Source organism: Ipomoea triloba, chromosome 1 (assembly GCF_003576645.1).
Source record: "Ipomoea triloba cultivar NCNSP0323 chromosome 1, ASM357664v1".
NCBI lineage: Eukaryota > Viridiplantae > Streptophyta > Magnoliopsida > Solanales > Convolvulaceae > Ipomoea > Ipomoea triloba.
This window is the reverse complement of record NC_044916.1, coordinates 2,688,702-2,713,178: the sequence shown is the minus strand read 5'-3', so window position 1 is coordinate 2,713,178 and position 24,477 is coordinate 2,688,702. Positions and strand designations below refer to the sequence as shown.

Genomic DNA, 24,477 nt, shown 5'->3' with positions numbered 1-24,477 from the left:
CATCCACACTTGGGCTAACGTAGCTCTGTCGAGGCTGGACTCGGCGAAGCTTGGGTTGGTCGGGTTCAGTCTCGGGTCTCTTCACGTATTTGAGTTTGATTCCCTCCAGATTGATCCGCAACGGGTCTATTTGCAATATGCATGCCCACCACAACCAATCATGCATAAGCTTAGCACAAAAGCACATGCCTTATCCATACTTCACAAACAATTTTGAACCCACTTGAACATCACAAAATCCCAATTCATTTTCAAAACATGTCAATCACAACATATGAGATCAATATATAACTCATTCATAACTTTCCATCATATATTCATGGCGAACACAATGATCAAAACATCTCAATTAACCCATAAGCATGTATCAAGCAAGTCAAAATCATCCCAAATACACACATATATCCTCTAAGACATGCGTTCTTGCATTCAAAGCACTAGTCATTCAATCAATTACACAATTATATCCTCAATTTCAATAATTCAAGCACATGAAATTAAACAAACCCAAGTAAAAATCCCTAATTCTAAACCTAGGGTTTGCAATGGCATTCAAAGTCAACAATTTTATCATGCAATCAATCAATTACAACCACAAGAATGTGTTGGAAAAATAGCATCCCATTTTATGGTACAATTAAATGTGGGGTCCAAGGGGAAAGCAATCATATGATGTAATGTTTATATATGCTTCATCATCTTCTCCATCCCCATTGAAGGAGGTATTTATGCTTGAAGAAGGGGATACAAATTTGAAGGAAATAAAGTCTTAAACTTTCAAAAAGAAAAAAAAAGAGAGTCTTAAAAAAAAAAAGTCTCCCTCCCATGTGACACTACAGACAAAAGCTTAAATAACTTGTCAGTTTTTTTTTTTTTTTTTAATAAAGAAGGTAGTCTAATTACCTTTTTCTTAAAAATTCTAATGAGAAGAAGGTAATCAAATTAGTACTTTACACATTTTGATCCACCTTTTTATTCCTGCACATTTTTATCTCATCCTTGTCAAATCCATACAAAAATGTCAATGACCCCGTTTTAACGCAAATTATACTGTGGACCATGATCATGATTGATACTGTAGTTGTGTTGAACGGATACTGCAGTTGCATGTGTTGAAAAGATATTGCAGTTGTGTTGAAAAGAAATTGCAGTTGCGCGAAACAGAGGTCGTTCATCCGTTCAACACAACTGCAGTATCAGTTCAACACAACTGCAGTTCCAGACAGATGAAATGGCCTCTGTTCCGCACAACTGCAATTCCTTTTCAACACAACTGTAGTATCCGTTCAAAACAACTGCAGTATCAGTCATGACCCATGATCCACAATGCATTGTGGACCATGGTACACGGTATAACTACTGCCGTTTTAATTTCATTGTACCACGTACATTGAAGAAACAAGGTTACTTCATAGCTGCTTCGTTTGTTGAATAATAGCGTACTTGTGGAAAAGCGAGTCCAGCGGGGGTTGACTAGTTGGAAATGAAACATAGCATAGCATGTATTCCGAATCTCCATTATTTTGATTGCTCATCCATCAACTCTGATCTCCTAAATAAGATCATATATACTACTAACTGAACTCTATATATCATATATTAAAAAAAATATAATGATTGGACGTTTTGTGTTGCGGGGCTACATGCTCTGCTTCTGCTTGCTCATCATCATCGCCCTATTCATCGGAACTATCTCCGCACCTTACGGATACTATTGTCTCAACACTACCTATACGGCCACCGGCACCTATGGACAATTTCTTGAATCTCTCCTCTCCGATCTTTCTTCCGATGGCTATGGAAATGGTTTCTACAACTCCAGTGCCGGTGACGACTACGATGGGTCTGGGAACACCGTGTACGGGCTGTTCATGTGCCGGGGTGATGTCTCAATCACCGATTGCCAGACTTGTGTAGATGGAGCTAGCACAGAGATACTGCGGCTATGCTGGCCCCCCAACCAAATGGCTGTTGTTGCCTGGTACGATTACTGTATGTTGCGTTACTCCAACAGTTCTATGTTGGGGAGAGCCGACCAGTCGCCCGTCATACATTTTCGTAATACGCAGAACGACTCTCAGCCGGCTAGCTTCATGGATGCTGTCGGAAACACGTTGAATCAGCTGGCCACTCGCAGTAGCCGATCACCCAAGAAATTTGCGACTCTACAAGCTAAGTACACTGCAAATGAGACAATCTACAGTCTTGGGCAGTGCACGCCTTACCTTTCCGATTCCGATTGTCACAGTTGCCTCACAGCTGCAATCCAACAACTGTCCCGTTGTTGTTATTCATCACTGGGTGCAAGAACTTACTCCACAAGCTGTAATATTAGGTATGAGGTGTATTCCTTCTACAATAGCATCGCCGACCCAGCTCCACCGCCGGCCCCCCTTCCTATCCGTCCTCCTCCTCCCGTTCCTTTCCGTCCTCCTCCTCCCCCTCCGCCTACCGGTGAAGGTAAACCTTTTCTTGAAATTGTAATTGATGGTATATATGTAAATTAAATGTAAAACTAAGAGTTTTTTTGAGAAAAAAAACTTTTCAAATTTAATCCTTTAAAAAAAATTGTCACATTTATTCTTCAATTTTCAAATTGATCACCTGTCATCCTTTGACTTTTAAATTATTATTATACATGGTACAATCCTCAAATTACACTGTGGACCATGGTCATGGTTGATACTGCAGTTGTGTTGAAAAGATACTTCAATTATGTTGAAAGGAAACAGCAGTTGCGCGGAACAGAGGTTGTTCATCCGTTCAACACAACTACAGTATCAGTTCAACACAACTGCAGTATCAGTTCAACACAACTGCAATTACAGACGGATGAAATGGACTCTGTTCCGCACAACTGCAGTTCCCTTTCAACACAACTGCAGTATCAGTCATGACCCATGTTCTACAATGCATTGTGGACCACGGTCCATGGTATAACTACTGGTACAACCACTTATGTATATAATTAAAATTAATTTATAGATATATAACTAACATTAGTTTACAGGACCATTATTTACAATAAACTGTAAAGTAATGTTAATTATATATACTTATAAACTAATTTTAATCTTATATATGTACTAATGTTAGTAATATAATCAAGTTGGCAAAACATATTTAATATTATAAATTTATTTATGTAGTATATATTTATTTTAATAATTTTTTAATTATATATTTGGTGGGTCATGTCGACCTGTCAAGCCCGCCTCACTAAAGTTCGCGGGTAAGGTAGGGCGTATTAAAAAGTCCGTCAAAATACGGGCACAAAATATCATCTCGTCCATTTCATCGGGCGGGATGAGCAAGCCCATTTTGACGGCTGTATTTGATGGTAAAATGTAAACTTATAATAATATAATCTCAAGATCTGAGCTGATCAAGGGTGCTTTAATTTTCTTGTTCCAGTGGTTTTCGATCTGGCTTGAAAGTTTAGTTACCGTGCATTGCATGCATCTTTAATTTCACCATTATATTCATTAACCTGATTCAGTGCTAGATGCAGGAAACCATGGAAGTTCCAATTCTCCTGCAAAAGTGATTATTGTTGCCATTGTAGTTCCAGTCGTTGGGATTTTACTCTTCATTGCAGTCCTTTATTATTTTCTGAGAATTATTAGAATTTCTAAGAACCCAAATACTAAAATACAGACAGCAGGTAAAGATATCCATCTAAGTTTCTGTATTCGATCGATCTTCAATTCTGTGTTTTTACAATACAATAATATTAATAATTAATTGCAATGAATAATTTTGTAATAATCTCCATCTTTCCTCTAGATTTGACTGGAATTTCATCAACTGAGGATCAGTCCTTGCAATATGACTTTGCTATTATTCAAGCTATTACAAATGATTTCTCCCCTGGATGTAAGATTGGTAAAGGTGGATATGGCTATGTATACAAGGTAAAATCTTTGATGATTAACTCCCATTTGTCTGCAAAATCAATACAAATATATATATATATATATATATATATATATATATATATATATATATATATATATGTATATATGTATATATATATGTATATATGTATATGTATATATGTATATATGTATATGTATATATGTATATATATATATGTATATATAGATTTCTATTCAAATGTGGCCGCGCCTTCCCGTGCGGTTTACACCACTCAATGTTAAGAAATGCACCACTCAATGTTACGAAATGCACCACAATGAACATGCATTTCTTAATATGAAATGCACCTGTTATTTGAGTGGTGCATTTCTTAATATTGAGTGGTGCATTTCTTAACATTGAGCGGTGTAAACCGCACGGCCGCACGGGAAAACACGGTCACACCTGAACATGACCCTATATATATATATATATATATTAGTCCGTCCTAGCTAATTGTTTCTTGTTAAGTAATTAATCATTAGGGAATGCTTCCTAGCGGACAAGAAGTAGCTATAAAAAGGCTTTCAAGAAGCTCAGGACAGGGAGCAAAAGAGTTTAAGAATGAAGTTGAAGTAGTTGCCAAGCTTCAACACAGAAATTTAGTTAGACTATTGGGATATTGCTCCGAAAGAGAAGAAAAGATACTCATATATGAATTTGTGCCCAACGGAAGCCTTGACTACTTCTTATTTGGTTAGTTTCACATGCCAAAACTTTTTTTAGTCTTCCTTTATAATCATCATGAATAGTCACTCCCCACCAAAGTAATTTGGATATATATTTTTTGAAATATTCAGATGTTGACAAACAGTATTTATTGGACTGGTCAAGACGTTACAAAATTATAAAAGGAATATCACGAGGATTACTTTACCTTCATGAAGATTCTCGTCTTAAAATCATACACCGTGATCTCAAAGCAAGCAATATATTGTTAGATGCAAATATGAATCCCAAAATAGCTGATTTTGGCATGGCAAGAATTTTTGAAATTGATCAAACTGAAGAAAATACGAACAGAATCGTTGGAACATAGTAAGTTATGCTTCTTAATAATCACATGAAGTTATATGCATTCGTTGTTGACAATATCATATCTTTACATACATTAGGATGTGCCCAATTATCATTGCAGAGAAGGTAATTAATACTAAAATTTGAAACACCACTTTCAATCACATATTAAGGTGTTGCATTAATGATATATATAATATTGTTTTGTAGTGGCTATATGTCTCCTGAATATGCAATGCACGGAGAGTTTTCTGTGAAGTCCGACATTTTCAGTTTAGGCGTTATACTTTTAGAGATTATTACTGGAAACAAAAATCGCATCTTCGACCAATCTGCAAATAGATCAGTGAACCTTCTTGGCTATGTGAGTATAAATTACTTAGACTCCATATTAAATACATATATTTTTCTATATGTTAAGTTAAACTGTACAATTCTAGCATTATATTTTGTTGCAAAATCCTTCATAGTATATTGCAACCAACACTTGTGAACATAAAAAATGTTGTAATGTTGTAGGCTTGGGAACAGTGGAGGGATGGCACACCATTGGAAATACTTGATCCGGTCCTCGCAAAGTCCTACAAAGTGAATGAAGTCATCCAATGTATTCACATTGGTTTATTATGCGTTCAAGATGTTGCAGTTGAAAGACCTACAATGGCAGAAGTGATGTTGATGCTTAGCAGTTATTCTTCTAATAGCTGGCCATCACCTCGTGAACCTGCATTTTACCATGGTGGAAGTGAGGGAATGCCAAGAGAACTGGAGTTGGAACGACCTATGACGGTCAATGTAGTGTCAATTTCTGAACTCTATCCGAGATAGGGAGACTACGATGGAGTTCAAGAATGGAGTTTAAATTTGCAGAATTGCTGGCAAAAGAGACAGGAGATTAAGTGCAGATTGCATATAATTTTTTTAGGCTTATTTTCAAAGTCTTACATTGTTTAAGAAATTTGAGGAGAGTAGGAGACTAAGAATTATGAAAGATAGATAAATAGTCCAAACTTAAAATCTTTTGATTGTATTCGTGTAAGTCCTAGAAAGTATGTCTGAAAATATTATGTGATCGCTCATTTAGAAGTTTTAACTGTTGACTCTTTGTGTTTCAATAGATTGAGAAAGTAGCTATGAACAGATACTACATTGTAATAGAGTAGTAGTACTCAAAAAAAAAAAACAAACTTAATAATATAAAAGATTAAATTGTAAATAAATTCAGTCAATGAACTCTTATATTAACGAAAAGGCACATCGAACCAATGAAGTATCATTCATTCGAGAGGAGTGGAAAAGTTATAGAATTTGCTTCTGCGAAATTTCACTCGTGTCATTTTCAAACTTTGGAATGGACAAAATATAATTAATTCCACAACTGTGTGGAAAAACACTAGCTATTGTGTGAACCATGATTGTGCCTCACGACAGACTTTGAAGTCTTCCAGCCTCCCAAAACCAATTGTCAATCCACATTTCCTTTCATGTGTATAAAGCACCGAAGGAGAAGAAAAGATACTCATCTATGAATTTGTGCCTAACAAAAGTCTTGACTACTTTTTATTTGGTTAGTTTCAAATCTCAAAGTTTTCATATTTAATTTCCTTCGTACTAAACTTGAATGGTTATCGCACAACACTCAGTGTAATTTTGGATTTCCACATATCTAGACCATGGTAAACAATATCTATTGGAGTGGGCAATGCGATACAAAATTATAAGAGGAATAGCACGAGGTCTACTCTACCTTCATGAAGATTCTCGTCTTAGAATTATACATCGTGATCTCAAAGCAAGCAATATATTATTGGATGCAAATATGGATCCAAAAATAGCCGATTTTGGCATGGCAAGAATTTTTGGAGTTGATCAAACTCAAGGAAGTACAAACAGAATAGTTGGAACATAGTAAGTTATGCATCTTAGCCATCCACATACATATTTGCATTCCTAGTTGACATCAACATTTACATTTAGGTGTGTTCAATTCATCATTGCAAAAAATGTCATTATTTGAAACACTACTTTAATTGTACTCTTAATACTAATTAGGTGTACTAATAATTGCTCCGTATATTGCTTTGTAGCGGTTACATGTCTCCTGAATATGCAATGCACGGGAAGTTCTCTATAAAGTCAGATGTTTTTAGTTTCGGTGTTCTACTTTTAGAAATTATTAGCGGAAAGAAAAATCGTAACTTCTGCCAATCAAACAAGGCACAAGACCTTCTTAGCTATGTAAGTAGAAACTTCCATGCATATTGAATACATTTATTCTCTATGTGTCAAGTTAGTTTTATCATGTAGATGTTCATATTTTGTTGCAAGTCCTTCACAATATTATGTCATCATGGCCAACTTATGAACATCAAAATGATAATGTTGTAGGCTTGGGAACAATGGAGAGATAGTTGGCCATTAAAATTACTAGATCCAGCTCTTGGAGAGTCCTATACTATAAATGAAGTCATTCAATGTATACACATTGGTTTGTTATGTGTTCAAGAAGATGCAGATGAAAGACCTACAATGGCGGAAGTGATTTCGATGCTAAGTAACTATTCTGCTAATAGTTGGTCAGTACCTCCTGAACCTGCATTTTATTGTGGTGAAAGTGAGAAGATGCCGAAAGAGATAGAATTGCAACAGTCCGTGACTGTAAATGAAATTTCAATTTCCGAACTCTGTCCAAGATAAAGAAGACAGACGACATAGAACTCAATTAGCATAATACATTGGAGTATGTTGAAGATTCAAATGTTGAGAGAAAAGAATTTGTCGTTATATAGGTAGCATTTTATATTTACATTCATGGTGATGCTCAATAGTTATTCTGCTAATAATAATTGATTAGTACCTCGTGGATCTATATTTTATCGTAATGATATAGAAATGAAACAATTTGTGATCATAAATAAAGTGTCAATTTTTTATCTCCGTCCAAGATAATGGGGACAAACATGATACGTGTTCAAGCATACAAGGATGGGGTTTTTCAAGATCCTAGCAGGTACATAAACCATGCAATTTGCCGATTGTTGGAATCAAACATTTACAAAATCATATTAAAGTAATATTTAACATAAATTGATTTGACCGAGATAAAATCGATTATACATGGCTATTTCCTCACTTACTCTAATTTAGTTGTACATAGTTATTGAATTATAATTGAAACAGTTAATTTTGTAATCAATATAATATTTTTTACCTGCAATTGACATTCTCCTTTTTACTAGACCAATTTATTAATGTAGGACGAGTATTATTTTTCTCTCTACCCACTAACCCTCTCGATTCATTGATAACCATTTTCAAATCATAGGAGAAAATCAATTTATACTTCTACCCTATATCAATTGGCTAGCGAATAACCAAATCGGATAAAATGTTTAGTGTTCAATTCATCAATGTTTTATACACCCAATACCCTCCCATCCAGGGCAGATTTTAGGGCGTGCAAGATGTGCAACCGCACAGGGCCCTAAAATTTTGGGGGCCCCTAGTCCAACCCTGGCCCAATAGTTAGTATATGTATTTGTGATTATATTGGCTCAAAATTAGGTTTTCATGACTGATCTAAATTCTATTAAGATTATTCAAAAAAAAATTCTACTTTGTAATATTCACGCGAATCACTTTTCTACAATTCACAGTTTATTTATATTTTGATAGGGCCTCACTTATTTACCAGCATAGGGCCACGCAAATAAAAAAACCGGCCCGGCCCTGCTCCCATCGAGTTGTACATGGTCTTTCTAATGTGATTTACCTCTTCAATGTAATTTATGAACTATTACACAATAACAAAGTTATATCTAAATCAACTCGATCATTGCATACTCTCGAAAAGTGATTGTACCCAAAAAATAAAAAATATTACTTTAAACACATAGTGACATAGGTTACATGAGATACCACCCCTAACCATTAACCATCGAAAGTTATACACCTCAAAACTATATGTGTACCACCAATCCACCATTATTAATATTATTATGGAGTTGTAGAATATAATAAGATGGCATAGGGAGATTCATCCACCCATAAAGACGTTGACGACAAGAAGAGAGGCATGTAGTCCAAGGAACTGTGTGGTCAATCTATGCATTCCATCTTTTTCGCTTCTCGCTTCATCCCTTCTTTTATAAATCCTCTTCACCTCCATCTTCCTTCATCATCATCAATTCATCATCATCATCTCTCTCTCTCTCTTTCATTCTTCCCAACCCCTTCTCGCACCATATTCTTCTTTCAACAATTCAAGAATCCCCCTCTTGCCCCCAGCTCCTGTCAGCATTTCCCTCTTCTGTCCAGGTAACTTTATTTTTCTTCAATTCTTCCATATATTTTTATCTCTGTATATCTGTATGCACCCATGAATACAATGTTTTAATTTGGTATCCTTAGCATGCATGGGAATAATGTTTAAGGATTAATTCTTGTTTCTTTGCAGCAGCCAAGGTTCATGTCTGAACTCGACATCCACATACCTACTGCCTTTGGTATGCCATATTTTCCTTTCAAATTCTGGCCAATATATATACACACAGCCTCCATGTATATTTTTTTGTTTTGGGTGACAAAGGGAAACCCACAGTCACTATCCAAAGTTTGTATTGCGTAAATCCTGCCTTGTAATCCTAACTGGCAAAGGACAACCATCTTAGGTTGCCCATAGGCCATAGCTGACCAGCTAAAACCAAGAAAGCCAAGCCAATAGTTGATCACTGCTCTTGCTGGGAGTGGAATTTGTAACCTTGTCATTACTAAGTCAACAGTTTGATCAACTTGGCTGGGATTATTGCTTCATGTATATTGAAATTTTTGGTTTGTTTTGCATGGACAGATCCATTTGCTGATGCAAATGCAGCTGAGAACTCAGGAGCGGGTGCAAAGGAATATGTTCACATCCGCATTCAACAGCGCAATGGCCGGAAAAGCCTGACAACCGTACAAGGTTTGAAGAAGGAGTTCAGCTATACCAAGATTCTGAAAGACCTCAAGAAAGAGTTTTGCTGCAATGGCACTGTTGTCCAGGACCCTGAACTTGGACAGGTTACCATTCTCTTCCCTTGCCCTCACTAAACCTAATTAATCCAATCTTCTTGGGATTGACAATCTGCCTGTTTAATGAACTCAGGTTATCCAGCTCCAAGGTGATCAGAGGAAGAATGTCTCCACCTTCCTTGTTCAGGTGATTTCTTAGGGCATATTCTGGTTGTAGCAGAGGTTTGTGCTGTTCCAAGGATTAATGTTTTGTTTTGTGATGTTTTGTGAAGCAGGCTGGGATTGTTAAGAAGGAGCACATCAAGATTCATGGTTTCTGAATTGCTTGTTTTCCTGCAATCAGCTCTTCTGCTGCTGATCTGGAATGTTACCAATGTTTCATTGTATATATATATGTTGTACCTAATCTTTAGTGTTGTTATGTTTTTTAATTTTGAAGAAAAAAAATGTGAAGAACAATGTTATTTCATAGAATGAAGCATGCATATGATCTTTTGTACATATTGTCTCAAATTATGTAATGCTTATTTCACTGTTGATCACTAGATTGTATATAATCTTTTGTACATATTGCCTCAAACTATGTAAAGCTTATTCCACTTCGATCACTAGATTATAACGTCATTTCTACTTTTGGTCATGAACTTTCATTTCTTCTGATTTACTTTTAGCCCAAAATACCAAACATGCCATCATTTCGTAAAATAAAATAAAATAAAATAAAATAATTTGATTTACAGAAAACCTCACAGTTGCTACAAGAAAGTACACGTTAAATAAAACTCATCTTGTGACCCTAACAAACAAAAGACCACAAAGAAATAAACCAGTCTAGGCTGTCTATAGCTGATCAATTAAACCAAGAACAAGAAATCCACCCTACTATATTATTTAAGAGTATTTGGGACTAAAAGTTATAAACTTTTTTAAAAGAAAATGCCTAAAAGTGAAACAAATCAAAGTCAATAACCAAGAGTGAGCTAGAATTGGAATAAACTATGTATATAGGAGTCAAAAAACACAAAATCATATCACTTGGAAACCTGAGGATAATAGTGAGATTGTAATACAATGAAGGTGTTATTTAGCACAAACAGAAAGCATGCACCTAGGCATTGCAAAGAACACCATTTTTGACAAATTACCTTCCACTACATTACAAGGCATCATAGTCTTTTGACATTAGTAGAAGTCAGACCAGCCAAGCTTGTGTTCTTATACATTGCTTTGCTTGTATAACTTGGTGTCGAGAACTTGCTTTCCACACATTGCACACACTCCTGCACAAGAAAAGAACTTATATAAATGCGACAGAACGATAAATTTTGCCCATGTGTAGAAGATGTATGTGAAGCCTTTAGGCATCACATGCTACCTTTGCTGTAAGCACAGGTGTGACAATACTTGGCATCTTGATGTACTTGTTGTTTACAGATAATGCACTTGGTATTTCCATATGGTGTCCATCTGCAAGACAGTATATTTTAAAAAACAAAAAAAAAAAATTTTGAAGTAATGCAATAATCACAAGATTGGACCTAGACACAGAACTTGCATTACACAGGCAAGCCTTGAATTTTGAAGACCAACCAAAATACATTATACATCAGCTTGAGTTAGAACCTAACGCACTTTATGATGAATGTTCAACCCATGTAAATGTTGCTCAAGGAGAAATGCCAAGTGTTCAGCTTAGCACAAATATCAATATAGATCGGATCACCTACTCATGATTCTTTGTTACCAATTTAATAAAACTTGAAAATTATTAAGCAGTATAACACATTAACACCTATCGAATCACACTATTCTAGTAAATTGGAAGATAATGATCACCAATCAGAGCAAAACCCAGGACACTAGTTCAGTAACCCAAAGAATTAAATCCCAACACCACATGTTTCTTCCATCACCATAGGAGAAACCAACAATCTTAAGACAAACAACTACTAGCAAGACAATGTTTAACAGAAGAAAAAATTTAAGAGGAAAAGATTTATAGGAAACGTGGCCACAATAACCATTGAAGTGCAACCTCACATAGTTACATTCCTTGTGTTGGAAAGCACAAGAGCAGAATGCATACACTTTTGCAGGGTTAAACTTAGGTTCTCAATCAAAATCCAGCAGAGACTTTTTTATTATTAAAAAAAAAAAAAAAAAAGCATCTTTCTGAATATTACACATCATAATGCCAGGAAAATGCAAAGTTAAATTTGTAGTGTACTCTTGGCAACCATAATGTCAGCCAACCCCAATAAAAGTAAATAAATTAGAGTGAGAAATTTATCCCAGCATCTTTTCTAACTTTTGCCTCTCAAACTCTTCCCACTTTTGGTTACAATATTTGAAATTATATGAAAAATTTCTTAGTAGCAATGCTCAAGGGAGATTTCTTATGGCTACTAAAAGCCTTTCAAATTTCACATTTTCCTCCAATAACACATCTCTGCTACTGTGTAACAGTGTAACACTCCGCAAATCAGCTGATCTTAAGCAAAATTTCATGGGACAACTACAAATTTGCTTAATGTGGAAAAATTCATTCTCTGATCATCCTCCAAATTCGATCAATTTAGCAGCTCTATCTGAGAAAACTGAGAAAATTGAGAAAATCACATAATAAAAAGGAAATTGAGAAAATCAAACCTGTTCTTCTTAGAGAGGAGTTTGTTCTCGTTGATCTTGCGCCCTCCACCTTCAGTCGTGTTATGAGCTCCTTCTTTCCACTTGTCCGGCACTATCACCTTCCCGAGCTTCTTCTCACCTGCATCATCCACCGCCCAATTCACAAAACCCTAACGTTTTCCACATCCACAAACTTTTCTCCGTTTACGCGTGAGTTTATGTACACATGGAGCGAGAGAGAGAGATAGAGAGATGAAACTTACACTTTTCGCAGACCATTTTTGTGCAGCGATGTATCTCTGAATCGAAGGTGAACCAGAAAATTGTCGCTTGCAAGAGCCAAGGCTACACGGACCCGATGGAAATCGGGCAGAAGTTAATTGACGTATATGCCCTCCTTGGTCGGTGTTGTCGCGCCCTCAGGTAACGTTCCCTAGAGGCGTGCGTCACTGCATTATAACCGCTAAGACCATTGACTAATACGCTAGTAATTAACAAAATTATTTTCAATTCTACTTATAATTTTCCTCTATATCATTTGATTGGTTATTTTATTTTATCATTAAAAGTTAGTGGGTACCTAGTTAGTTGGTATAAGGACTCTAGGATCCTTGAAGAATCAAAATTGGAGAAGTTGTCTCTAATTAGAAGTTGTCTAATCATAGATGACTTAAAAGATTCTTACTTATAATCAAAATTGGAAAAATCATCTCTAATTGGAAGTTTCCCAGTCCTAGATAGGTTAAGATTCTTAATTCTAAACAAAGAGATTGAACTTGGTGCTTATATAAGGAATTCTTATATGTTTGAAGAGCATTAATCGTCTATTGTTTTAATTTGTAATTTTTTCAGAATTCAGCAAAAAAATTTGATAATGGCTTCTACTAAGAAGGTCATATTGAGGAGTTCTGACGGGGAGATATTTGAGGTGGAAGAGACGGTGGCTCTTGAGATGCAGATGATCAAGTACATGATTGACGATGACTGCGTGGACACTACAATTCCCATTGCCAACGTAACCGGTAAGATCTTGGCTAAGGTTATAGAGTATTGCAAATCGCACGCTGAAGTCACAAAGACTAGCCAGGATGATCTTAAGGACTTTGATGCTAATTTCGTCAAAGTTGACCATAACACACTATTGGATCTAATAATTGCCGCTAATTTCCTTAATGTTAAGAGCTTGCTTGATCTTACCTGCCAAGCTGCTGCAAACGTGATCGAGAAGATGACAGTGGAGGAGGTCCGCAGATTTTTCAACATTCAAAGTGACTTCACACCTGAGGAAGAAGCAGAAATCCGCAAGGAGAGTGCTTGGGCTTTCGAGTAAATTCATATATATTTTAGATGCTAGAGGACTTTAGGAATTAGGAATAATATCGTTTTAGTTCGTTTGATTATAATTATATTACAGAACATTCATTCATTTAATTATGTTTGATTATAATTATATTACAGAATATTCATTCATTCATGAAATTATGTGTGATTTTGTGAAAGGAAGCTGAATTTTTATGATGAAATTATGTGTGATTTTGTGTAAGGAAGCTGAATTTTTATGTTTATCTTCGTATTGAATTCCTTTTATTTTATGGTTTTATGTTATTCATTGACAGCTTTCAAAAAATTAAGAATACAAATACAATCAAGAGCTACATACTACAGAGTTTTTTGGAAATTCCAGCCAGTATCCTGGATCAATTCTCCTTTGATTAACCACTTTTGAGTCCAAAACTTCATAAAAAATCTATAATTATATTAAAAATAATAATTGGACAACAAGGCGGGCTTCACCCTAAGCGGACTATCAGACAGTTTCCCGCAAATCAAAGAATAAAACCGAACAACAAAAAATATTACACCAATATAATGTACACTGAACCAAAACTGAAGAATTGAAGATACAACAACTCTGATCTTATCAGACAAGAACTAAAAACATCCTTCCCATCAGTCCCAGGGACTGAGCCAGCATTCCTCAAGCTTGGTGGGATACCTTTCAGTGTCTGTGCAGTAATCATAGATGACAAGGTTCCTCAGCACCCAGCCATAGTCCAACTGCTCGTCGCTCGAGAGGTGCCACGCCTTGTACTGATCCCACCAGTTATCAGTCGTGGTGGCCACGCAGGCCGGGAAAGGATCCTTCCACTGGCAAGCCTCGACGTTGAAGTCCCTGTAGGTCGACACGAATGGGGCGTTTTTCCAGTCCGTCTTCTCCAGCCCGCCCCTCGTTGCCCAGTCGTCCGCGTTCCAGATGCTCGAGAACAGGTACATCGGCTTCTCGTTCGGGAAGAAGTCGTTTGTGTAGTTTGCGTTTTTGTATACTCTTATGGGGACCCTGTCCACATAGAATCTGTAATATGAATGGAAAACAACAAATTGGATCAGATCAGGAGAACCAAACAACTAACATGTGCCTGCCAAATTCTTCAATGCATCAGCTACACCTTGCATCCTAAATCTTAATCCAAAACCATATTTAGATTATGTCCTTTTCAATTAACATATTATCTACCCATAAATAAACCGAAGGTATATAGTAGGGGCCTTGTTTGACAAATGATTATTAGCTAATTGGGTAAGAGGATACGATTAGTTGATAACATTGTAGAAAGGTGTTCGGTAAATTAGTTGTTAGCCGTCAAAAAGCTAATTAAAAAAGTTGCTTTGAACAGCTTTTTTAATTTTAACGTTTTAGAGTTACAAAAAAGCTAATTAACATTGATTTTTCAACCAAGTCAAACAGCTAATAGTGATCAAATCAATCATTATATTCAGGAAATGTACATTATTTGTGTATTGAGTGTACATTATATTGTACAATAACACAAATAATGTACATTTAGTATATTAAAAATGTATTTTTTTATTATGGTCCACACAATACTATGTGGATCATGGTCCACACAATAATTTTCCCAATCAAATAAACCAGAATTGACTTATAGGCTAACTATTTTACCAAACCTTGCGTTTGTGCCACAGTATATTAATTGTAATAAGTGCATAATATGCCAACTACCATGATAGCATCCCGGGGTTGAAATCATGAATAAAATTGGGTTATGAAATCGAAAAGATTGAAATCTAACCAATTACTAATCATGATATTATAAACTCATTATGTTAACTGTATGAACAACTTGATTAAGGCCGAGTGACTTACACAATCATGTGAGAGTTCCAGCGGATAGAATAAGTGTGGAAATCCTCGGTGGGATCGAACCACAAGACATGGCGCATCTCACGACCGCCGGTGCCATTCTTGTACACATTGGTCTGAATAAGGTAAGGCTGCCCTGTCCGGTTCCCCAAGAACTCAAAATCCAGTTCGTCTCTCGTCCCCCATCCCGCCGCTGAATCATCCAGCTCAGAACACATCTGCACCATTAAACAACCAACATTATACCCCGCCCATCTCCTCAGACCTCAAACCACCAATCAATCAATGGGTATTCAATTCATCTTACATAGAACGCCGTGACCACCCCAGCAGAGTCGCCCCCCACCAGCTTCAACTTCATGCTGAACCACCCAAATCTGTACTTCTGCTTCGTCGTAAACCCACAACCTGTTCGATGAATTGATTAGGAGATAAAAATAATAAAAAAAAATGTGGTGTTTTGACACCGACAATGAAGGGAGGATAAATTTAAGGAAATGTTGGGATGGAGATAAGGGTACCTGCTTTTTTGTCTAAGGATAGATACCAGATCTGTCCATCTTCGGAGGTTTTGAAGTTGGTTGCTGGGCAGGTTTTGCTGAAGTTGTCGTCGAAGGAACCGGAAAGCGCCGCCGCCGACGAGGAAATGATGGCCAGAAGAGATGCAGTGAAGAGAAGGGCAGCCATTGATGAAGATGGCTTTCTCTCCATTGAGTTCTTGGGAGAAGAAGCTGAAGCCTGAACTGCTGGATCCCAGTGGGGAAGAGGACTCGTGGTATTTTATATGTCTACATCACTCCGCCATCAAAGGGTAAAAGTGGGAATAAAAATTTTCGCCATTTTCGATTTTGTTTGGGTATCTGTGTTTTTACTTAATTGGCCTTGCGGCATTGCCTAATTGTCCCAAATCTCCCTCCTTTTAATAAAGTTGTCTTAAAAAAGCTCTGTCAAATCCATTTTCTATAAAAAATAACCCAACTTTTTAAATTAGAAGAAAAAAAATACCCCTCTTTTCTTATTAAGAAAAAACAAAAAAAAAATAAAATTGACATTTGATCATCTGACTATTATACATGAATAACATTTACTTATTGACTATTACAATTTTTTAATTAAGTGCATGACTAGATAATTTGTATCACATTTAATTCTGTCGTCTAATTTTTCAACCAACTATTGCTGAAAGTGTTCATTCCAGAAGAAGTAAGCGTAGTGCTCCTTCATGAATGAACACTTTCGGCAATAGTAGCGGGGAAATTGGACAGTAGGCTTTAGGCTTAAATTGCAACCTTTAATTTTTTTAAATAAAAAATAATATTTTTTGCTATTTAAATTTTGAAAATTGGAATGGGTTGGAATGGAATATTAGAAGAAGGGCATTTTAGATTTTTAGTTAGGGAATGGTGCTATGAAGATTGAAGGCCGACAAGCTGGAGAAAATAATTGGTATGGAGAAAGTCCAGGCTGCCCATGAATGGAATTTTGGGGGGTGAAAATTAAATTAAAGCAAAATGTGGGGTCAGGATGTTTGCACAAAATTATAATATTCGAAACTTCTCGGATTTAACAACTGGATTTTGCAGTGAGCGAAACGACACAGACATCGTGCGAAAGATTACTTATTATTATTAGCATAAATTAAGGGTACTAAAGAGCATGATTACAGTAATGTTATTTGACTTTACTATTCTCTAATCTTCTAATCTTCATGTTTTTAAAGGTATACAATGCCATATAGTCGACACCAATACTTTTTACACTAAAGGTCTGTTTGGAAAGCAGGAAAATGACTTTTGAAAAATGTTTTCTGGAAAATTAGTCATTTTCCGAAAAACAGTTTCATTTCCAGTGTTTGGATGTATTATGGAAAACTGTCTTTGTGTGTTTGGTTCATTTTCTGGAAAATTGATAGAATTGTATAATAAACATTGTAATTGTTTTATTTAAAATATAAAAAATTATAATAGTTATTAAAATAATGGTATTTAATAAAAAATATAATTTATAAAAAAATAAAAAAAATGTAGCAAAGGTTTTCGGCAGTTTCCCCACCTCCTTGGTCCATGGTCATGGGTGATATGACTTGGTTTGGTCGAAAACATGTGAAACATCTATTCTGACGATTCCGTAAAATGACTTGCGGGAAAAAATTCCGTAAGTCATTTTCTAGAAAAATGAACTGATTTTCCTTGGTCAACGAAAAACATGTTCTGTTGACCACATTTTCCAGACGTTGCCAAACACAGAAAACTCGGAAAACATTTTTCAGAAGTCATTTTACAGGTTACCAAACACACCCTAAATACAATTTAACAACATCTTGAATAAAGTTTTACATCAGAGTACTACTATAAGGAAGGATTGAACAAAAGTCAATTTTAAGCGTCGAATTCAAGGATCGATTCCAGCAACCCGTCATCGAAATGTAGTGTTAACTGTAATATAAATATAAGAAAATTAAATAAAATTGTGAATTCACTGCTAGTTTTTTTTTTTTTAAATAATGGTAAGCAATCAGTTGTTAAAGTTGGATTAACTAACTATGCAAGTATAAATAAATAAATATATTCTTCACTATTAATTATAATTCTCAGAAGAGTGGTAAACGTTTAATTTGATCTCATAGATACGTTTCTGATGAGCTAGTTTCTGATGTGCTAATTATTAATGGGTGTGTGTGATGAACCAACATGCCAAGTGCAAAGGGTGGACAATAATTGCTTATTAAAAAACCTGTCTTTTGTTCATCCATCAAAAATGCAACTCCCCATGTGAGTACCACCATGCATATTACAGCTTTGATATATGTAATTTTGTTTTCCTTGCAAAAGTGTTTGGCTCCCCAATACTAGATGGAGAACCAAATTATTATTATTATTATTATTATTATTATTATTATTATCCCACATGGACAACAGGGAGGCACGTGGCAAGGCTGTCGGTGGGAATTGTTGGAATACAGTAACATTTGCATATACTTTTCTTGATGATTTATCATCCATGCATCCAATCAATCATTGGATTGTAGAATATTACTTCCAAGATGATCGAAACAAGCTTTTCCTTTTTTGTTTTTCCCAAAAGGGTGAATGTCCAACGCCAAGAACTTTTTAAGTCTCGAGCCAATAGAACATCTGAGATTATGTAAATTATGGTAACTGAGCTGAACAGCAAGGTTAGACATTTGCTTATTGCGCACAAAGAACCCCTCTCACTTTGATAGGTTACTATACGTTGTTCTCACACTGTTACTGGTGAGACTCGACGATGAGTCATTGTTCTCAAACTTCACCCAAACTAACTGATCGAGCTGTCCCATGGAATGGTTTGATTTGTACAATGCAATGTGCCAACTAGGTAATAAGTCGAGATGAACTTCATTTAGAACATACCTTAAAGCTAATTGTTGTAAATTAAACAATTTCCTAAAACAAAGAATTGTGAGTTTGAAAGGAAAAATGATAACAATTTTTTTTCCTTACCTCTTACTATAACAATTATATATATTCACTTATTCAGTGGCAGCTCATCAAGTCAAAGAGTGGAATGAAAAAAACAAACAAAAAAAAAAAGTACACTTTTGAAATGTGGAGATCATCAGAGAATTAGATTGAAGTTCGGTTTTCAAATATGACAACTTTTAAACTAGTTGGAATTGACATTAATATACTAATTTCATTTGAGTTATTTTAATGTTAGTTAGAATAGATCTTAGACTATTTGTATATTTAAAATACTTTAATTTTACTTTCAAGAACCATGGAAAACGGTGTTATATATGACAATTCGAAAGCTTTACACATTTTGGAATTGGAAGGCATATTTAAATACATGAGCCGATTTGGATTTAAAAAGTAAAATATGATAAATCAAGTGGACGTGACATCCATAATGGATTGTAATATGCACCCTGTTTTGCGAGGTCTTAAGGTTGGCCAGAGAAGGGTTGCACCTTTGAGGGGAAAAAAATTTAAAATTTTATCGTAGCTTTGAAAAAAAAAATGCGTTATTCTCAGCATATTCTATCACCAAAATATACTTGATGTTGAACTTTTCTATTTTCAACTTTAGCCATGGGAAGTAAAGAATAATACATGCATGTGCTCCTCCAAAAGCAAAATAGTTAAGGTACCAATGAATAAAATTCAAACTATGTTTTTTATTTTATTTGAGAAAAAAATAAAACGGAGAAAAAATTGTAACTCATTTTGTCTAATCAATTAAAACGCAATGAATAAAAGATTGAGTAAAAAATGACAGTAAATATAATATAGAACTCTTATATGCTAGGTATATTCTTAATTTTCCATTTCAAAACCTTATCATTTAATTACCGTCATATTATTCGATTTGTACGTGAATCATTAATTTGGAAGATAAGAGGAAAGTCTCAATTACTTGTAAGTTACAATTTATTTGATAGAAAATTCGACCAAACAATTTGTTGCTATATTTTGCTCGATAAACATGATACACTTACACTTCATACTGACCAAGTTTACAACACATCTCAATCTTAGATGCTTTTAATTAATTAAAAATAGGCCTTGGCCTTTAGAATTATCACGACCAACAATGTTGGTTAACCAAATAACCATGTTTGCATAATCACTCCCCACCATCAAACAAGTAAAGTACATATATTTTATCTCTAATTTTTCAACATAAAACATATTTTAACATGTTAAATATGGTAGCATCCAAGCTCAAGATCTTCCCCATGAGCATGAGAGTTGTTGATAAGAGAATTTTGAGGTGAAAATGGGGGTGGAAGTGTGTTCTTGAATGGGTATGGAGGGAATGAATGATAAGGTGTGGAAAGAATATGACCTTAGATATGGTGTCTGGACTTTGAGTTTTCTAAGAATAAATGTATGTGTGGAAAAGATTGGTTTTGGATTTAACTTGTTATTTTACTATTTTAAGAAGTTTTTACTGAATAAATATTTGTATATGAGGTTGTAAAAATTGATCGAGCTAATAATTTTATGATCTAGTAACACAAAGTTTTCAAGCTCAATGAAAGTAGTAGTACTAGAAAAATTGATCCGGTAAAGAACAAGGAAAAAAAGTAGAATTTCACCACATATTTTAATAGAGGAAAATAACTAAATAAGAAGTAAATAAAATATGTAATTCACTGTTTTTTTCTGAATGCAAGATTTCCCAAAAGAGTCAAACGACGTCGTTATTTCCCACTGCCTTGCCTTGCCTTCTCCTCCGGGGAACGAAAATTTCTCCGCCGTCAAAAGCTTCTGTGCAGCCATTCAGATGTTACTACGCCGCAAGTCTCACCATCTTCACATCAACACCTTCCCATTTTCAGCATCACCGCCAACTCTCAAACCAGACTGGAGAGAAAAAATCAAACATGCCCAATTGGTCAACCAAATCTCCACCATTCTCACGCAGAGAAACCCCGCCCACTGGCCCTCACTTCTCAAGCCCTTCCACCTCAACTCCAATCTCACCGCTCCCCTCTTCCTGCAAATCCTCCGCAAAACGCAACCCCACCCACCCATCTCTCTCACCTTCTTCAATTACGCCAAGAAAAATCTGGGTTTCAAACCGGACCTCAAAACCCAGTGTAGACTCGCCGTGGTTTTATCCGGGTCCGGACTTCCCAACCAATCAAAACCCGTCTTAGATTCTCTGATTCAGGCGTACCCAGCAACCCAGATTGTCAGTTCATTGGTTAAAGGTACTGACTTTGATAAAATTGATACTTTCTCTTCTCTGTTCAGCTCATTGCTCGAATGTTACTGCAATAAGGGTTTGTATGTGCAAGGTTTAGAGGTTTATCGGAGAGCTAAAGAGTGTGGGTATTTGGTTCCGGTTCATATTTGCAATGCATTGCTGAGTATCTTACTAGAGAAAAATGAGGTTAAAATGTTTTGGTGCTTCCTTGGTTTGATAATCCGAGATGGGGTTTCTGGAAATCTGTTGACTTGGTCTTTGATTGCTCAAGCTCTAGGTAAAGATGGGAAATTTGAAATGATCATTAAAATTTTGGGCATGGGAATGCATAGTCCTGTGATGTATAATCTTGTGATTGAGGGTTATAGTAAAAGAGGGGATTTTAAAGCTGCTTTTTATAATCTAAATGAGATGTGTAATGAGGGATTTAATCCAAGTTTTAGTACTTTTAGCTTTATTCTCGATGGAGCTTGTGAATATCATGACGTAAAAGTGATTGATGAAGTTGTGAATTCTATGGTGGGAAAGGGATATCTTCCCGAACTTGTGATAGCGGAATATGATTCAGTTATCCAGAAGTTTGCTCATTTGGGAAGGACTTTTGCTGCTGAACTTTTTTATAGGAGAGCCATGGAGGAGAAGATTGAGCTACAAGGAACGACTTATGGTTCTATTCTAAGAGCATTTTCTAAGGCGGGAAGAGTAATGGATGCTATTAAACTGTATGATTTTATAGTGGCAAAAAAGTTTGAGATTAATGATAATAAATATTTTTACTCGTTTCTGAATGTGCTGTGCGAAGAGAACCCATCAGAGGATATTAGCAGATTGTTGAAAGACTTGATAGAGAGGGGGTTAAGTCCTTCTGTTGATCAAATGTCTAAATATATAAGTTCTCAATGTGAAAAACGCAGGTGGAAAGAAGCGGAGGAGCTTTTAAATGTAATTTTAAATAATGGAATTTTGCCAAACTCTATCTGTTTTAGCTCGTTGGTGAAGCATTATTGCCTTAGTAAGCGGATTAGTTCTGCTATTTCATTGCACACCAAGATGGAGGTCCTTGATGGTGCTTTCGACGTAACCACTTATACTGTACTTCTCAATGGGCTATTTAGAGAAAAAAGGATTGAAGACGCTATCAGGATATTTGATTACATGAGAACGCATAATGCGTTAAGCAGTGACAGTTTTTCAGTCATCATTAGAGGGCTTTGCCTTGAAAAGAATTTTAGAAAAGCCATGAGCTTGCATGATGAAATGTTGAAGCTGGGGCTTAAACCCGATAGAAAAAAATATAAGCACTTGATCTCTGGTTTCAAGTAACCATCTCTGCTCCACTCACCTTTGTGCTTCTGTTAAGCCGCTTCCCGACTGGACCGCCATGCTGCTGGCTGGGATGCTGATATTTGTTGCTTGTTGCAATTTTACCGAACTGTGTATGACTTCTACCTAAAATTTCCATTCTGCACGCATCTTAATCTTGGAGCAATGTTCTGGGAACCCTGGAGTCTAATAGAGAGAAAGCTGTCAATCCAATTTCATCAGTGGCTCAAGGTATTTTAAAAATTAAGCAAACTTTTAAAGCATTGTCACCTCATGCGTATGTAGAAGGTTGTTACCTTTTTGCATAAGGTTTAAGTTTTGTTTATACGTGCGTGCATATGCATTTATCTTCTTGCAAATTGTAAAAAAGCATGGCATAACTCCTATTGATCAGTGTCAAGGGGTTGATCTCCACTAGGAACAATTCCCGTAGCTGTTTTGGGGCTTTACTGCTTTAGTAATTGTATTTCAAGCAAAGTGACTTATTGACGGTGTGTTTTAAATGAAACTATAGTTCAATTTTCACAAAGACCAAATCAACTCCTGAAAATGGAGGAGAAAGATCAAGTGACTGCTTAACTTGTGATTCATACTTTTAAATATGCTGCTATTGGGGGACAACCCCAACCAAGTTGGTAAGGCACTTGATTTGGTAACCACAAGGTTACAAGTTCGATTCTCAGCGGGAGCGACCTATTGGCCTTCTTGGTTTGAACCGGTCAGCTATGGGCAACCTAGGCTGGTTTATCTCCTTGTGGTCCTTTGCCGACTAGGGTCACAAGGCGGGATTTACCCAGTGTACACCCTCAGGTAGTGGCTGCGGGTTTTCCTCGTCTACTCAAAAAATTAAACATGCTGCTACGGAATTGGGAAGTACAACAAAACTACACAATAGAATTTCATATAAGCTCTCAAGCTCTCATTCTCATGAGCACACTAGTTCCATTTTAAAGTTTAAAGATTTTAAATATGATTGATAACAACAATTCTTTGTACATTGTTAATTGCTAATAATTAGGTAATTCCAAAATCCAAATAGAAAAAAAATTCCTTTTTCTAGAAAAAAAGTACGGTGTTGAATGGCATCATAGAAAAATTCTTAAAATAACAATAAAGTAAGTAAATTATTTGAGTGTGTTATGTTTTTTTTTTAATAGTCTCTCCATTTACTTGTGAAAAATATTCAACCCGACCTTTCTTTTGGGAGGATTTTGTGGTTGTCCACCATCTACAACACATAATTTTTATCCCTCACGTTTCCCTAATTCTTCATGTACTCTGTGGCTCCTGCTTCATCATTTTATTTCTCCATTCTCTCTCCTAAAAGGAATCTCCCATTTCAAAGCAAGAAGAAAGAGGAAAGAATAAGAGCCCTATTGATATTAATCTCTTTTGGCAAAGACCACCACCCATTGTGATTTTCTAATTTCTCTTTTTCTTCTCCTCCTTCCCTCCCAATATATATTCTCTCATGTATAGAACAATTCACTCGGATTTTTCTTCAATGTTCTTCGTATAAAATTATCCCTGTTGGTTGTTTTGCGTGCATGCTTTTCAAATATATTTTTCTACAGTATTCGAACGAAGATTACAAGAAATGATGCTGTGAGGACAAGAATGGAGAGTGCTCCACTTTTTCGTCTCCTTCCTTGATCTACCATACTTGCATTTACTCATCTTTGAAAAGGTAATATTTCCTTTTTTTTTTTTTTTTTTTTTTT

At 35.8% G+C, this 24,477-nt stretch overlaps 8 protein-coding genes across 10 annotated transcripts in view; 6 read left to right on the top strand and 2 right to left on the bottom strand.

The window, feature by feature from the left end:
* Nucleotides 1-1,613: 1,613 nt before the first annotated feature.
* Nucleotides 1,614-2,507, top strand: LOC116032198 (putative cysteine-rich receptor-like protein kinase 9). Its single transcript, XM_031274657.1, has one exon. It carries the CDS (start codon nucleotides 1,614-1,616, stop codon nucleotides 2,505-2,507), a length of 894 nt encoding a protein of 297 aa, XP_031130517.1.
* A 799-nt stretch (nucleotides 2,508-3,306) lies between these two features.
* Nucleotides 3,307-5,882, top strand: LOC116032145 (cysteine-rich receptor-like protein kinase 10). Its single transcript, XM_031274574.1, has 7 exons — nucleotides 3,307-3,340; nucleotides 3,500-3,664; nucleotides 3,787-3,914; nucleotides 4,404-4,614; nucleotides 4,719-4,956; nucleotides 5,146-5,299; nucleotides 5,455-5,882. Exons 1-7 carry the CDS (start codon nucleotides 3,307-3,309, stop codon nucleotides 5,761-5,763), a joined length of 1,239 nt encoding a protein of 412 aa, XP_031130434.1. The 3' UTR covers nucleotides 5,764-5,882.
* Nucleotides 5,883-6,637: 755 nt separating this feature from the next.
* LOC116032136 (cysteine-rich receptor-like protein kinase 10) lies at nucleotides 6,638-7,632 on the top strand. The gene is made up of 3 exons (XM_031274562.1): nucleotides 6,638-6,843; nucleotides 7,023-7,173; nucleotides 7,324-7,632. Exons 1-3 carry the CDS (start codon nucleotides 6,638-6,640, stop codon nucleotides 7,630-7,632), a joined length of 666 nt encoding a protein of 221 aa, XP_031130422.1.
* Nucleotides 7,633-8,970: 1,338 nt separating this feature from the next.
* On the top strand, nucleotides 8,971-10,556 carry LOC115999342 (protein translation factor SUI1 homolog 1). Of its 2 annotated transcripts, none has more exons than XM_031239202.1 (5): nucleotides 8,971-9,252; nucleotides 9,395-9,440; nucleotides 9,785-9,993; nucleotides 10,079-10,132; nucleotides 10,221-10,556. In XM_031239202.1, the coding sequence occupies exons 2-5, from the start codon at nucleotides 9,404-9,406 to the stop codon at nucleotides 10,263-10,265; spliced, it is 345 nt and encodes a 114-aa protein (XP_031095062.1). In that variant the 5' UTR covers nucleotides 8,971-9,252; nucleotides 9,395-9,403; the 3' UTR covers nucleotides 10,266-10,556. The 2 variants fall into 2 exon arrangements, with proteins under 2 accessions (XP_031095062.1, XP_031095067.1); XM_031239207.1 differs by having other exon boundaries at nucleotides 9,392-9,440.
* A 365-nt stretch (nucleotides 10,557-10,921) lies between these two features.
* Nucleotides 10,922-12,983, bottom strand: LOC116020208 (cysteine-rich PDZ-binding protein). The gene is made up of 4 exons (XM_031260692.1): nucleotides 12,837-12,983; nucleotides 12,595-12,712; nucleotides 11,321-11,412; nucleotides 10,922-11,225 (listed from the first exon to the last, which is right to left on the bottom strand). The coding sequence occupies exons 1-4, from the start codon at nucleotides 12,850-12,852 to the stop codon at nucleotides 11,161-11,163; spliced, it is 291 nt and encodes a 96-aa protein (XP_031116552.1). The 5' UTR covers nucleotides 12,853-12,983; the 3' UTR covers nucleotides 10,922-11,160.
* A 464-nt stretch (nucleotides 12,984-13,447) lies between these two features.
* LOC116000497 (SKP1-like protein 1A) lies at nucleotides 13,448-13,903 on the top strand. Its single transcript, XM_031240589.1, has one exon. It carries the CDS (start codon nucleotides 13,448-13,450, stop codon nucleotides 13,901-13,903), a length of 456 nt encoding a protein of 151 aa, XP_031096449.1.
* Nucleotides 13,904-14,293: 390 nt separating this feature from the next.
* LOC116017689 (probable xyloglucan endotransglucosylase/hydrolase protein 8) lies at nucleotides 14,294-16,505 on the bottom strand. Its single transcript, XM_031258316.1, has 4 exons — nucleotides 16,258-16,505; nucleotides 16,044-16,144; nucleotides 15,740-15,954; nucleotides 14,294-14,926 (listed from the first exon to the last, which is right to left on the bottom strand). Exons 1-4 carry the CDS (start codon nucleotides 16,445-16,447, stop codon nucleotides 14,524-14,526), a joined length of 909 nt encoding a protein of 302 aa, XP_031114176.1. The 5' UTR covers nucleotides 16,448-16,505; the 3' UTR covers nucleotides 14,294-14,523.
* Nucleotides 16,506-20,910: 4,405 nt separating this feature from the next.
* Nucleotides 20,911-24,477, top strand: part of LOC116000649 (pentatricopeptide repeat-containing protein At4g21170) — a 7,141-nt gene continuing 3,574 nt past the window's right edge. For both annotated transcript variants that reach the window (XM_031240632.1, XM_031240633.1), the window contains exons 1-2: nucleotides 20,911-22,987; nucleotides 24,331-24,443. In XM_031240632.1, the coding sequence (XP_031096492.1) occupies nucleotides 21,008-22,756 (1,749 nt within the window). In that variant the 5' untranslated portion in view covers nucleotides 20,911-21,007 and the 3' untranslated portion in view covers nucleotides 22,757-22,987; nucleotides 24,331-24,443. The remainder of the gene's footprint in view (nucleotides 22,988-24,330; nucleotides 24,444-24,477) is intronic.